This window comes from Bos grunniens, chromosome 27 (assembly GCF_055505025.1).
Source record: "Bos grunniens cultivar Pamir isolate PY7600 chromosome 27, Bosgru_T2T1.0, whole genome shotgun sequence".
In the NCBI taxonomy this organism is placed as follows: Eukaryota; Metazoa; Chordata; class Mammalia; order Artiodactyla; family Bovidae; genus Bos; species Bos grunniens.
Window position 1 is genome coordinate 27,976,964 of NC_141191.1, and position 15,422 is coordinate 27,992,385.

A 15,422-nucleotide genomic window follows, 5' to 3' on the forward strand; every position below is an offset into this window, starting at 1 on the left:
CCGAGTTTATGAGACCACCAGCACCACCATCCCACTTGTTTCTCTGGATTAATCCTTAAGATTGCCATTTCAGTGCTTGTGATGGTCTTAGATTTGTTGCACCACTTCGAATAATTTTTATTGTGTATTATCAGTGGCATTTCTGTATATTATTACTGTATGGTTTGATAAATGCAACAGGTAGATGATTCAAAAATTTAAATGAAGTTAAAAGTTGTAATAGGCTATCAAATTTATACAGCAATACTGTATTTATTTTCCTTTTTAAAATCATTTTATGTATTTATTTTTGGCTGTGCTAAGTCTTCGTTGCTGCACAGCCTTTTGCCGTGAGCGAGGGCTATTCTCTAGTTGTTTGGTGCCCAGGCTTCTCGTTGCAGTGGCTTCTCTTGTTGCGGAGCACAGGCTCTAGGCCTCTCGGGCTTCCATAGCTGCAGCCCGTGGGCTCACTAGTTGCAGCTCCCAGGCTTAGTTGTTCCACGTGGGATCTTCCCACATCAGGGATCAAATCTGTGTCTCTTGCATTGGCCAGTGGATTCTTTACCACTAAGCCATTGGGAAAGTCCTTATTTTCCTTTGTAATAACACCCCCTAGGCTATCTACTGTATCCTCCTTGACTGTTCCCCATGCTGGAAACCCCATTTGTCCACGTTGTCTCCTCTGGGGTATTGAGTGTAGTGAGAGAAAATATAGAACCACGCCGGTCAAGGCCACAACACATTCATCCCATCTGTTTAAGGTACTTAATGCTTGTTGCACTAAGTCCTGTGTGCTGAGATCAGGGGCTATTTGTTTGCCTTAATGATGGCAAGTGATAATGACATAACTTTCTAAGTGATCTATGCATGTATATGGAGAAGACAATGGCAACCCACTCCAGTGCTCTTGCCTGGAAAATCCCATGGACTGAGGAGCCTGGTAGGCTGCAGTCCATGGAGTCGCTAAGAGTCGGACAGGACGAGTGACTTCACTTTCACTTTTCACTTCCATGCATTGGAAAAGGAAATGGCAACCCACTCCAGTGTTCTTGCCTGGAGAATCCCAGGGACGGCGGAGCCTGGTGGGCTGCCGTCTATGGGGTCGCACAGAGTCGGACACAACTGAATCGACTTAGCAGCAGCAGCAGCAGCATGCGTGCATATATATTACAGCTTCTTAGTATTACCTTTGTTAAATTTTAGACATTAAAAGCTTTTTGCAATTTTATATTTTGAGGATGAAAATTTTCTGTATTAGAAGCTTAGATACCTGTATAATTCTTTCTTTGGTGGGACAAACATAATCCTGGGATAAGCAGATGATTTTAAGCAGTACACAAACATTTCTCACTCAAGCAAGGATGTGTTTCTTTTAGTGAGCTCGGAAGGAGAATAAAATTAGTATACCAAAGCCAATTTTTGCCAATGCTACTACTCGGAAACAAAGTTTTTAAAAGTAAGGTAAGTTAAAGTTGATTTGAAGAAAAAAAAATAAATTAGATAATAATCCAGGTGGCCCAGAGTTGTGGTAGTGCTAGGAAAATGCTAGTTAAAATGACATTGCTCGCTGGAACTTGGAGGTCCTGACCTCTTTCTCTCAGTATATTTTAAATCCTAACAGAAGAAGAAACAGAGGAAGTTATATACCAAGAAAAAGGACCAGACCCTCAAAGTTGTACTAAAATAGTGTTTACTTCTTGTTATCAGTCTCTTCATGGGATATATTTCATGAATCAGTTTTGTATTTAAGAATTTAAATAATTTTAAGTATTTAATTATGTAAGTGATTATCTATCTAGTCTGCTGGATTCTCAGTTTATTAACATATCTCTCTGAGATAATATCAGCCTTGCCATTTTTAGACCAAATTTTTCAAATTCTTGGTGGTTTTGTTTTTTTTGGCTGTGCCGCACGGCACGTAGGATCTTAGTTCCCTGATCAAGGATCAGATCCATGCCCCTGCTTTAGAAGTTCAAAGTCGTAACCACTGGACCACCAGGGAAGGTTCAAGTTACTTATGATCCTGTGACTGACTGGGAGCTGTGGCTGCCCTGCCCAGCACCCCAGGAGAGCCTTATACCATAAATCACTAGCCAGGAAAAGATAAAAATTCCAAGGATGATTTCCACTGAATATGTATTGCTTTTGCACTATTGTTAAGTTGCAAAGTCATAAGCTGAACCATTGTAAGTTGGAGACCATCTGTAGATGCCATTTTCTACTTTTTTCACAGCACCTTATATTTTTTAAAATTTAGGTCTAATTGGAAGATAATTACTTTACTATGTTGTGTTAGTTTTTGCTGTACAACAAATTGAATCAGCTATATGTATACATGTAGCTGTATAACCTCAGATATGCGGATGACTCCATCCTATGGCAGAAAGTGAAGAAGAACTAAAGAGCCTCCTGATGAAAGTGAAAGACATGGAACAATAGACTGGTTCCAAATTGAGAAAGGAGTATGTGAAGGTTATATGTTGTCACCTTGCTTATTTAACTTATATGCAGAGTACATCATGCAAAATGCTGGACTTGATAAAGCACAAGCTGAAATCAAGATTGCAGGGAGAAATATAAATAACCTCAGATATGCAGATGACACCACCCTTATGGCAGAAAGCGTAAAGGAACTAAAGAGCCTCTTGATGAAAGTGAAAGAGTAGAGTGAAAAAGCTGGCTTAAAACTCAACATTCAAAAAACGAAGATCAGGCATCCGGTCCCATCACTTCATGGCAAATAGACAGGGAAACAATGGAAACAGTGAGAGGCTTTATTTTCTTGAGCTCCAAAATCACTGCAGATGGTGATTGCAGCCATGAAATTAAAAGACACTTGCTAAAAGCTATAACCAACCTAGACAGCATATTTAAAAGCAGAGACATTACTTTGCCGACAAAGGTCCGTCTAGTCAAACTATGGTTTTTCTGGTAGTCACATATGGATGTGATAGCTGGATAATAAAATAGGCTGAGTGCCAAAGAATTGATGCCTTCTGACTGTGCTGCTGGAGAAGAATCTTGAGAGTTCTTTGGAGGGCAAAGAGATCAAACCAGTCCATCCTAAAGGAAATCAATCCGGTATATACATTGGAAGGACTGATGCTGAAGCTGAAACTCCAATACTTCGGCCACCTGATGCAAAGAATTGACTCACTGGAAAAGACCCAATGCTGGGAAAGATAGAACGCGGGAGGAGAAGGTGACAACAGAGGATGAGATGGTTGGATGGCATCACTGACTCGATGGACATGAGTTTGAGCAAGGTCCGGGAGTTTGTGATGGACAGGGAAGCCTGGCGTGCTGCGGTCCATGCGGTGGCAAACTTAGGCACGACTGAGAGACTGAACTGAACTGAACTGAACTGCTGTCTCTTGAACCTCCCTCCCACCCCACCACCCCATCCCTCTAGGTTGTTACGGAGCACTGGATTGAGCTCCCTGTGTTATCTAGCAACTTCCCATACTATCTAGTGTATATATGGTAATGTATATGTTTCAGTGCTACTCTGTCAATCCATCCCACCCATTCCTTCCCTCTCTGTGCCCAGAAGTCCATTCTCTATGTCCGAGTCTCTATTCCTGCCCTGCAATAGGTTCATCATACCATTTTTCTAGATTCCATGTATGAACATTAAAGTGCCTTATATTTTTATGTATCATATTAAACCTAAACTTTCCTTCCACACATAAACTGTAACCCCTAAGGGACGAAATTATGTCTTTTTCCTTTCTGGATCCTCAGTATCAGCATCAATAATAGATCATTAAAGTAGATAGACAGATTTCCATGTCAAGACATCAGGTATATACATCCATTACTTAAAAAAAAAACAACAACTTTTATCATGGAAAAGTGCAAATACATGCACACAGGTGCCATCTGGTACTTTCTAACGTCTGTTTCATGGGCATATGAGAGGAGGGATGGGAAAGATGTCAGTTGCATTTATGCTTTCTCTTTGCTAACAGGAGAAGCAAAATACAGTACACCGTGGGAAAGACACTGCTGTAAGAATTCCACAGCAGCCAGAGAGAGGAGAGGCTCCGGGCCTCCACGGCCAGCATTATGTAGGCGATGATGAGCTGGGTGTGGGCCCAGGCCAGGGCTCTGTAGAGCAGCCTCATGGGCCAGGAGCTGATGAACACGCTGGCGAAGGCGTGAATCAGGTAGTCGGCTTCCACCATGACAGCCCAGCAGAGGAAACCAAACACCTGTCCCGGGTGGAGACCGTGCCACCAGGCCGAGAAGAGGAATGTCTGCAACAAGGGCCAGGTCCTGCGCTGCTGGAAAACCAGGCGTCGGAGCCACCGAGCCGTGCTCTGGTTCCACTTCCTGGCGAAAAGGGCTATCCTGTGGGTCGTTTCCAGCGTCCAAATGTCCGCATCGGGGAGGAGTCCCTCCTCACCCGGGCTGCGACCTAACTCAGATCCAAAGCCGGCCGCGCGGAGGAGGGCGTCATCCAGGAGCCAGTGGGAGTAGTAGGTGAGTTTGAAGAGCCCGGCCGTGGACCACAGGACGAAGACGCACTGCAGCTGCCTGCAGCCTCCAAGTCCTGCCCCAACGCCCACCACCCCGCTGACGATCACCTTCAGACTCTCCAGTCCCAGGATCTGCAGCGCCCTCCAGGTCAGAGCCCAGAAAGAGTGCCTGGACCACAAACTGCTGGACCCTTCAACTCGAGCCTGAAACCTCTGGAAGGAACACAGCGGGCCTCCTAGGAGGGCAGGGAAGAAGAGCAAGTAGCTGAGATAGGGAAGAGCCGCATGCAGATGCTCAAACAAAGAATTCTTGTTAAGGATGCGTCCTGATGGTGCTACCACCTTCCCCTCACGAATATCCAGAGACAGAGATGTGATCTTCTGGGTCAAGAGCATGAGCGAAGAGAGAGTGATGCAGAACCTGAAAGAGATATATTTTTTTTTTAAAGTAAAACATTCCATAGTTTATTTTAGCCCCATCCAATTGCTCAAACAAGATCCCTGGGGAAATGGGTGGCTCTAGACAATTGAGATCAATCTGAGACTCTCCTGGAGATCCAGAGGTTAAGACTCCACTTTCCAATGCAGGGGTCATGGGTTCAATCCCTCTTCAGGGAACTAAGATCCCACATGCCATGGGGGGAGGGGTGACCAAACTTTTTTTTTTTTTTAATTTTTTAAAAAGCATGTAAGACCAATCTAGTACCCTGCAGTGCTGCCCCAAAGACTCTTGGCTTAATTCAGAGCCACAGGATCCTCTGAGCAGGATGGAAGGATAAATGGAGAGATGAATCCTTAGTCAGAGAGGCAAATAAAAGAAAAACAAGGAATATTATGGGGGAAACATTGAATATGTTATCTCTGAGAGTGGCTTATTAAGATTAGGATCAGGGACCTGGGAGAAATTTGCCACAGAAGAAACAGAACCTTAGGAATGAAGAGAGTCTAGGAAGCTGAAGATCTGGACTGTAAGATTCTGCAGGCTTTGTTATACAGAGTGAAGTGAGTCCGAAAGAGAAAAACAAATACTGTATATTAATGCATGTCTATGGAATATAGAAAAATGGTATCGATGAGCCTATTTGCAGGGCAGGAATAGAGTCACAGACATAGAGGATGGTCTTGTAGACCCAGTGTGGAGAGGAGAGGGTGGGATCAATTGAGAGAATAGCATTGACTTATATACACTACCACGTGTGAAACGAATCGCTAGTGGGAAGCTCTGTAACACAGGGAGCTCAGCCTGGTGCTCTGTGACGACCTAGAGGAGTAGGTTAGGGGGGTGTGGGTGGGAAGGAGTCTCAAGAGGTAGGATGTATATGGAGAATCCCATGGACAGAGGAGCCCGGTGGACTATAGTCCATGAGGTTGCAATGAGTCAGACATGGCTGAACAACTAATACTTTTCACTTTTCATATATATAGTTTTGACTGGTTTGAGTTGTTGTACGGCAGAAACCAACACAACATTGTAAAGCAGTTATCCTCCAATTTAAAAATTTTTTTAAATGAAAGATTCTGCAGGCTTTGGGATCTGAGCTGAGGAACAGGGAGTCATGCTAGAGGTTCAGGGTGTTCGCTGAGTCATTAGCAATTCGAGGCGTGTTCCTGACCAGCCACCTGAGCTCTTCCTGCTTCGCCCTCACAGTAGAGAAGATCCTGCTGGCAGGACTGTCAAGGAGAAAATTAATGACAATTACAGTGACACACTCGACAATCAGGATTGCTGTCCTATGAGGAGAAAATGGTTCTGTTTCCCAACCAATGCTGTTTCTGTGTCTGAGAACTAAAGGACAACTGACCTCCTTACTTGACTTATCAAACAGTAAGCAAACCGGCCACTAACCCCTGTTCACTCACCTTCTGTTAAGGGCTGAACATGTCCACCCCACCCTCAATTCATATGTTGGACTCTTAACCTCCAGCGCCTCAGAATGTTGGGTGGTTTTTTTTTTTTTTTCCATTTATTCGTTTTGGTTTTGGTTTGGTTTTGGCTGCACTGCGTGGCACGTGGGATCTTAGTTCCCCAACCAGGGATGGAACCCGCGTTCCCTGCATTGGGAGCATGGAGTCTTAACCACTGGACCACTGGAGGTCCTACGATGTGTGTATTTGGAGCTAGGGCCTTCAAGGAGGTAATTAAGGTAAGATGAGGTCGTGAGGGTGCGCCCTAGTCCAAGGTGACTGGTCTCCTTAGAAGAGATCAGGACACAGACCCGCCGAGAGGGAAGACTGTGGGAAAGCACAGGGAGAAGCATCTACAAGCCAAGGAGAGAGGCCTCAGGAGAAGCTGAACCTGCCAACACCTTGACCTTGGGCTTCAGCCTCCAGAGGAAATAAAATGTCTGTTGTTGAAGCCACCTGTCCACAGCCCTCTGTATGAGGGCCAGAGCAAACAAATGCATCTTCCCACTTCAGCTCTGGCTCAGCCTCCTTCCCATCCAGCCAGATCCTGTTCGACTTGCTCCTCCAGGCCCCCCAGGTAGCCCTAGGTCACCACATCCCAGTCGGGACTCCCCACTCCCTACCCACCCGCCATCGTGCCTTCTCCTCAGAGAAGCAAGCCCTGGAGCCTTTGGTGAAAATAGAATAAAGAAAAGGATCTTGGGTGCAGAGGGATGGCAAAGTGCAGGAGCCAACGGCAGCTAGAATCAGAGAGGTGACTCTCCCCTCGATAGGTCACCACTCTAGTTCACCACGAGACCGTGGAGCCGGGAGCAACAGCCCTCAGGATGGCAGAGGTGCCTGCTTCCCTCTAATCCTGCTGATCTCACTGGTTCAGGAAAACACATCCCTAGACTTTGCTTGGCACCTGATTTTCTTTCCTGGATTGGGTGACTTCTCTTCTTCTAGGGGATAGAGAGTTGTGTCTCAGTGAAAGTAAAACTCTTGCGGAGCAGGTGTGCGGAAATTCAGCAGAGGCTGACAGTTTGGCCCTTCCCTATCTTACCAGAAAACAGCAGGGAGGCTGCCAGCTGGGTGTCTAAACCACCTGCACTGAGGTGTGTGTCCTCTGCTTAGTCACCTGCAGGCGGGGGCCTGGGACTCCTGGTTCACCCTCTTTCTCGGGCACAATGATAATTACAGCTGGTGCCAGGCACCGTGCTACGTAGGAAGCTCATGGTAGTTACTAGGCTAGCAGTCATACATTTACACTTACAGTAAGTCTTCTACATACGAACAAGTTCTGTTCAGAGAGAGCATTTGTGAGTCCAAGTTGTTCGCTAAGTCCAACAGAGTTAGCCTAGGTACTCAACTAACAGAATCAGCTATACAGTACTGTGCTAGAATGGTGGTGGTTTAATCGCTAATTTGTGTGCGACTCTTTCGACCTCAGGCTACAGTCCATGGGATTTCCCAGGCAAGAATACTGGAGTGGGTTGCCATTTCCTTCTCCAGGGGATCTTCCCGAACTAGGAATCAAACCCAGGTCTCCTGCATTGCAGACATGTTCTTTGACTGACTGAGCTACGAGGGAAGCCCCTTACTAGAATAGGTTTATACAGTAACTCCCCTACATATGAACCTTTAAGTTGCACACTTTCAGACATGGACATACATTCCATTAACATCAGGTGTGCATGAAACTGCAGCTCGCCCTCCATCTCCTGTTGCTGACGATCCTTCCGCTCTACCATCTCCCACCTCCTCTCCCTCCTCCTGGCAGGAACTCTACTTGCCTGTGTGCTCAGTGTCAGCCCCTGTGTGCCAGGGGCTGTACTTTTCAAGGTACTGTACCATAATATTAAAAATGCTTTCTTTATTTTTTTGTTTTTTATGTACTGTTTGTGTGAGAAGTATTATAAACCTATTTCCGTATATATAGCTGATTGTGTTAGTTGGGTACCTAGTCTAACTTTGTTGGACTTTTGAACAAATTGGACTTACGAACACACTCTTGGAGTAGAGTTCGTTCATGGGTAGCGGACTTACGGTATATTCATTACCTCTAACCTAAGAAGCTTGCAAGATAGGCGTTGTTATCCCCCAACACACACACACACACACATACACACACACACACACACACACACATCCTTTATTTCAGAAAAAGACATGAAGGCTGAGAGAGGTTGACTGATTCACTCAAGATCACACTGCTGAGATACGGAAGAATTCGGATTCAAACTCAATGCCCAGGTCCTCTCCACCATCTGGGTGGAAGCAAACCCTGGTGGCTTGGTACCAGTGCAGGAATGGGCTGCTTTACCTTGTAGAAGGAGCTTCTTGCAGATAATACTCCATATAGTGCAGACCCAGGTGGCACAGCGTCTGCCAGGTCATCTGAAAGAGGAAGGTCGGCCTGTGGACATCCTGGGGGCCAAGCGAGTGGATGAGGACCACCGTGCACAGGGCGGGGATGAAGACCAGCACAGCGAAGGCACCCATAGCAGCCACGGCCAGGGCACCGCCTCCCGCCAGGAGGAACAGGTACCTGGAACACAGACGACAGCCTGGCCTTGAGCCCGCCTCCAAGCAGTGCAGTCAGTCCCCGTGGCAACCACCTGGGAAGCCCGATGGAGGTGGACCCCACTCCACCCCTAAAGAAGTCACAGCGGTATAGGAGAGAAATGCGGGAGGTAGGGCAGGGTGGATTTGTGAACTACTTCCTTGGGAGGCGAACCGTGATTCCTGCCTGGTCACCCCTCTTTGATGTCCACCATAGCAGTGAGAACACTTGTCCCCAACAGTCCTGTGGGGACAGGTCTGTAATGTTTCCCGGTAGGGCCACACACAGCCCTGTGCCTGCTGCGTGACCTAAAAGCTCTGGGAATCTAGGCTTGAGGATCTAGGAGGGCTCCAGATGTCATCTCAGCCAGATGGGTCTCTTCCCTTTGACATAGTCACACTGCCCTGGCCTTCAGAGGGAAGGTTGAGGGGAGGGATAGGCTCAGTGGCTCCCTTTTAAAATTTATTGTTATTATTATTATTGCCATGTGACATGTGAGATCTTAGTTCCCCAACCCATTGCAAAGGCGTGAGGGACTGAACCCATGCACCCTGTATTGGGAGCATTAACCACTGGACTGCCAGGTAAGTCCAATGCCTCGCTATAATAAGTGTTTGAAAATTCAATGACAAAGTCTTTGTGTATCATTTAATAATTTTTGTCATCTGTATACATAGTTTAGCCTACTCTCTAAATTCATACGAATAAAATCTTACAGTACATCCTTATTCGAGTAAAGCTGCTACCATCAGTATAATATTTTGTTTTGTTTTTTAATTTATTGAAGTATAGTTGACTTTCAATGTTTCAGGTGTACAGCAAAGTGATTCAGTTAAACACACACATATATCCTTTTTCAGATTTTTTCCATTATAGGTTGTTACAAGATATTGAATACAGTTCCCTGTGCTATACAGTAGGTCCTTGTTGTGTATCTATTTTATATATGATGCTGCTGCTAAGTCGCTTCAGTCGTGTCCGACTCTGTGCGACCCCACAGACGGCAGCCCACGAGGCTCCCCTGTCCCTGGGATTCTCCAGGCAAGAACACTGGAGGGGGTTGCCATTTCCTTCTCCAATGCATGAAAGTGAAAAGTGAAAGTGAAGTCGCTCAGTCGTGTCCAACTCATAGCAACCCCATGGACTGCAGCCTACCAGGCTCCTCTGTCCATGGGATTTTCCAGGCAAGAGGACTGGAGTGGGGTGCCATTGCCTTCTCCGATTTTATATATAGTAGTGTGTATATGTCACTTCCAAACTTCTAATTTATCTCTCCTCTCCCACCCCCAGCTATCTCCTTTGGTAATCATAAGTTTGTTTTCTGTGCCTGTGAGTTTTTCTGTTTTGTAAATAACTTCCTTTGTATCATTCTTTTAGATTAGGTAATGATATCATGTGATTTTGTCATTATGTCTACCCTTAATCCACCCTGCTGCACTTTTTGGCCTCATGACTTAGCACTTTTTATAATGTTGTAAATACCCACATCAACATCGATGGTTTGGGAGCTTATCTCCCTCGGAAGCCAGTGGACGACTCGAGGACCAGTCGAGGCCCTGGAGATTCCACATAATGAAGATTTAGCTCTTCTTGCCACAGTATATGGAGGTTTGTTTGGTTTTTCCTTTTAGTTGGTGCCAAGTTTATAAATCTGAACAAAAAGGTCAGAAGAAACCATCTGAAACAGGGACTGAGAAGTCAGGGACAGGAAAAATGAATGAATATGCCCCAGGGTGTGGATCGAGGCTCCTTGGCTCGTGTGCTTGGGACAGACACGCCTTTGCCAAGATGTCTTCCTTTCTTGAGGGAGATGTAGGTTTCTCAGTATGAGAGGCTCCATTCCACAGGCCCTGGCCCTTTCTGAACCGCTTGTTGAGCCTATGTGTAGGGCTTTGAACCCTGTGGTTTAAGCCTTCGCTCCCTTGCCATCGAAAAATAAGGGAAAACACTTATTCCTTATGCAGCACAAGTGAAACCTGAAGCAACTGCCCTGGGGATTTGTAAGCACTGTTAAGTCAGAAAAAGAAACACAGATATTGTTTATTAATACATGCACTTGGAATCTAGATAAACAGTACAGATGAGCCCATTTGCAGGGTAGGAATAGAGACTCGGGCGTAGAGAATGGACTTGCAGACGCAGCAGGGTGGGGAGGGTGGGACGAACTGAGAGGGTAGCCCTGACATATTCACACCACCATGTGTGAAACAGGCGGCTGCTGGGAATCTGCTGAATAGCGCAGGGCGCTCAGCTCAGTGCTCTGTGACGACCGAGAGGGCATGGGACGGTGTGGGTTTGGGAGAGGGAGGGAGGTCCGAAAGGGAGGGGATGTATGTATGCTGTGGTACAGCAGAAACAAAGACAGCACTGTAAAGCAATTATACTCCAATTAGAAAACAATTAAAAAAAGAAAGAAATTGTCTACACGTGTACAATGCAAGATGCATGATTTTTTTTTTAGTGCTTATTTTATTCTGGGCATTGGGCCAATAATCCCTTTATAAGAAATTTCTTTATTTAATCCTTAAAATAACCCCATGAGGATTATATTGTTATTATTGTTATTTCCATTTTACAGATAAAGACCAAGTTTATTCACATGTACAAGAACACTCAGGAAGAGAGGGCGCAGGGCTCATCAAGCTGACTCCAAAGCCAGAAATCTTAACCTGTGGGAATTAACCCTTATTCTTGCATTCATTTTGCTTTATTGTTAGTGATTCTTCCTCAATAGGAAACTTATTTTTTTTACAACTGTTTCCTTCATCTCTGAAACAAAGGTAAAGAGCCCCCAACTAGCTGTGTACATGTAATAGTCTACCACAGTGTAATCAAACTCAGCCTGCCTGATTGTTAGATATAGCCAGATTTTACATAAGAACCCCCAACATGTAAAAATCCACATTTCAGAAATAAGTGAATTATTAGGAGGTAGAACTTTGGCAATGGATTTTAACTTTGCAAAAGGATATACCATAAAACTTTTTTTTTTCATTAAACTGTTTTACAAAATAGGGACTGTCTCTAATGTATCAAGTTGATTGGTTATAAAAAATCATTTTAATCATTATCAAATCTCTGATGTGAAGTGAAAGTGACTCAGTCATGTCCGACTTGTTGCAACCCCGTGGACTATACAGTCCATGGAATTCTCCAGGCCAGAATAATAGAGTTGGTAGCCTGTCCCTTCTCCAGGGGATCTTCCCAACCCAGGGATCGAACCCAGGTCTCCCTCATTGCAGTCGATTCTTTACCAGCTGAGCCATGAGGGAAGCCGAACAACAGTGGGGTGGGTAGCCTATCCCTTCTTCAGTGGATCTTCCCGACCCACAAATCAAATCGGGGTCTCCTGTGTTGCAAGTAGATTCTGTACCAACTGAGCTATCAGAGAAGCCCATCAAATCTCTAGTGACAATAATCACTAGATCCCAGGTTGAGAAAAAACTAATCTAAGAAAATTGTTTTTGACTTATTTCATTTCTCTGGGAAATCATACAAAGGCACTTAAAAAATCATGTTTAATAAAATTTAATTTTATTGAATATCATAGAATTCCATGAAACTAAGACTGTTCAAGAACATCTGGAGTGCATGGTTGATTTATAGATGCATCCATTTGAGGAAATCTGTGTCACCCCAACATTCATCTCTCCCTGGTTTATTTTCACCCTTTTCCCTTTTAATGTGAACTTATCAAACTTAGCTGAGTCAGGGCAGACATGATTTCAATTTCCAATTCTGATTCACTCTATTAGACATATGCATAATCAAGCAATCAATAATCAGTGGCAGTGATGATATGATGATAACTTAAAAATGACCAGTGTAATTAATATTTAATACTCACATGTGCACTCCAACCTAAACATAAGAGCAAAATTAGCCATCAAACCTACCTGGCCTGAGTGGAAAATGAATCCATAACGCAGAGATGATTAAACAGAAGTGCAAAAGGAAAAGCAGCTCCTTGATAAAGTGATACAGGATCAAGGAAGAACAGCTGGAGCCAATCCATCATGAACTGGAACAAAAGACGCTGTCCTTCCTAGAGTCCTTAACTGATGCTTTCCTGAAAGAGAAGTCTCAACCAGGTTCTCTGATCTTTTTATATGGTTTAGGAAGGGTGAGCAAAAGGCAAACAAAAGCACTGGAGATAAGCAGTATAAAAAGTTGGCTTTCTGATAAAGGGAACTCACTATAGAAACCAAAACATATTTGGTATTATATCACTTAACAAGGACATGCACAAAAGCATTGCTTTCAGAAGTTCTGGTTTTGTTTACATACTGCAGTATTTGCCTTTCCAGTCATCTGACTGTCATATTCTTTTCACTAAGTAAATGAAAAATCTCATTTTCCCATTGAGAACAGTTCACTCGCTGGATTAGGAAGGGAGAGCAAGAACATGAGCTGTGAGAAAGGGAGGCAGGTTCTCAAAGACTAGGAAGACTCTCCCAACCATTTCCTCCCTGCGCTCCTTATACTATTTCCTTCTGCTCTATTCTTTTTTATAGTACTGGTCACCAGCCCTTGTATATCTATTTCTAGATTAGTTTATTGCCCGTCTCCCTCGGAGCTCTACAGGGGAGGAACTTTGTTTTGTTTATTGCTGTATTGCCTGCACTGAGAACAGTGCTGGGTGTGTATGATATGTTCAATAAGTGCTTGTTAAAATTCGAAAGTCTTTAAGGAAGAAAACATGTGGAGTGGAATATTTAAAGAGAAGCTTTTCTTTAGGGTGTGGAAAAGCAATCCAAGAGACACTGCTTAAAAGTAAGACAAGAATAAGAAGCCTCATGGCGAGTTGAGGTCCATCTACCGAGCCAAGCATCACCGCGCTGTCCCTAACCAGCTGTTTTTCATCTCTGAAGGTACATGCAAGAGCAAGCAGCCTTAAATAAGAGACAGGAAAGTATAGCCTGATATAATATCATCTTAAGGAAAAAAAAAATCTTAAAGGCAAGGACCACCTGTTAGTGAGATACAGCTCTTCACAGTAGAGAAAGCATGAAAGGAAGCCTCCTGTTAGCTGAGGAACTCTGAGCAAATCACTTTACCTCTCTGAGACTGAAAGCCTTCATTTTAAAAGTAGATACAATAATGCCAGTTATTCAGCAAAATTGTTCTCTTGTCTTCAAGAGGATTGTTATGAAGATTAGATACCGTATATAAAAGCACGGAGGATAAACTGGTTGGTTAGATGTAGTTGAAGGTAAACCAACTGATTAATAAAAATGATGAGCACCATTGGGCTGCCAATTTATAAGAGACCTGTGCTAAGCTCTTGGGATAGAACGATGAATACGATATGGCTCCTGCCCTCCAGTAGCTCTGAATTGACTAGGAAGAAGGAAAAGGCAACAAATACTTTCATTAAGGAACTATTGATGCAGTACATCACTGGCATACTGCAGTGAATAAATAAAGAAGCAATCATCTACAGAGATAAGGAATTTTTCAAATGCAAGGGAAGTAGAGAAGGGGGAATGCTTAAATTGGCTCTCGAAGGATGTTCCCAGATGGATAGTTTTTTCCAGGCCACAGATGGCACAAAACCCTAGACAAACAGTAGAGCAATTAATGGGAGAAAAGGGCTCCCTAAGCAATGAATATGCTCATATCATATTAAACATATTAAAATGCAACCACAACCCCCACTGAATATAGTTGCTAGGTTCAGAAGAATTGAGCTGCACTTATTTTAATAGGGAAAAGTTATGCTTTTTGTCATTGAATTAAATATTTATTAATACCTACTTGTACTTTTCTTCTTGAATTTTGGAATCAGCACATTTTACTTTCAGGTCTCAAATAATTTATAGATTTCTCAAAAGCTTATAGGTCCTAGACACTGTACCTAATATTGATAAAATTGTCCTTCTTATAAGCATGCTCTTGCAATTAATTTTGCATCAACCCAGGCTTCACTGCCCAGCTCTTTGGTCAAACACCAGTTTAAATATTGCAGCAGAGGTATTTTTAAGGTGATATTAACGTTTAAATCAATAGACTTTGAGTAAAACAAATCACCATCCAAAATGTGGGCGGGCCTCATCCAATCAGTTCAAGGTCTGAAGAGCAAAGACCAAGGTTCTCCCCCCAAAAAGAAATCCTGCCTCAAAGAAACCTTGCTTGAATTCCCACATTTAGGTTTTGGGTATGAGATTGCAATATCAACTTTTCCCTGAGTTTCCAGTCTGATCAAGTAAGCCAATACCTTAAAATAAATGTGTGTGTGTCTATATTATCTTCCACCACTTCTGTTTCTCTGGAGAACCCCGGCTGTTACTCATGCCATGGAAGTCTTTTAAATTAATTTAGACATTGCTTAAAAGTGAATAGGTGTTTACCTGCTTGGAGACAACAGGATGTTCTAAATTCATCCATATATTTATTCAAGTTTTTTTTTTAAGTATCAACCACGTGTCAGGTATTGTGGCCAGTGTTGAGTAAAGAGTAGGGCCAAAGTGGGAATTCCCTGATGGTCCAAGGGTTAGGATTCTGTGCTTCAA

The 15,422-nt window shown here is 43.8% G+C and overlaps 1 protein-coding gene across 1 annotated transcript; it reads right to left on the reverse strand.

Annotated features, from left to right (window-relative positions):
- Positions 1-2,737: 2,737 nt before the first annotated feature.
- Positions 2,738-13,019, reverse strand: MBOAT4 (membrane bound ghrelin O-acyltransferase MBOAT4). Its single transcript, XM_086380883.1, has 3 exons — positions 12,807-13,019; positions 8,671-8,895; positions 2,738-4,881 (listed from the first exon to the last, which is right to left on the reverse strand). The coding sequence occupies exons 1-3, from the start codon at positions 12,926-12,928 to the stop codon at positions 3,918-3,920; spliced, it is 1,311 nt and encodes a 436-aa protein (XP_086237009.1). The 5' UTR covers positions 12,929-13,019; the 3' UTR covers positions 2,738-3,917.
- Between the last annotated feature and the right edge of the window lie 2,403 nt (positions 13,020-15,422).

Coding starts and splice junctions, on each gene's coding strand:
- MBOAT4 (XM_086380883.1), bottom strand. CDS start 12,928: ATGATGGATTGGCTCCAGCTGTTCTTCCTTGATCCTGTATCACTTTAT. Junction 8,896..12,806: donor TCATTTTCCACTCAGGCCAG/GTAGGTTTGATG, acceptor TCTGTGTTCCAG/GTACCTGTTCCTCCTGGCGG. Junction 4,882..8,670: donor CAAGAAGCTCCTTCTACAAG/GTAAAGCAGCCC, acceptor TATCTCTTTCAG/GTTCTGCATCACTCTCTCTT.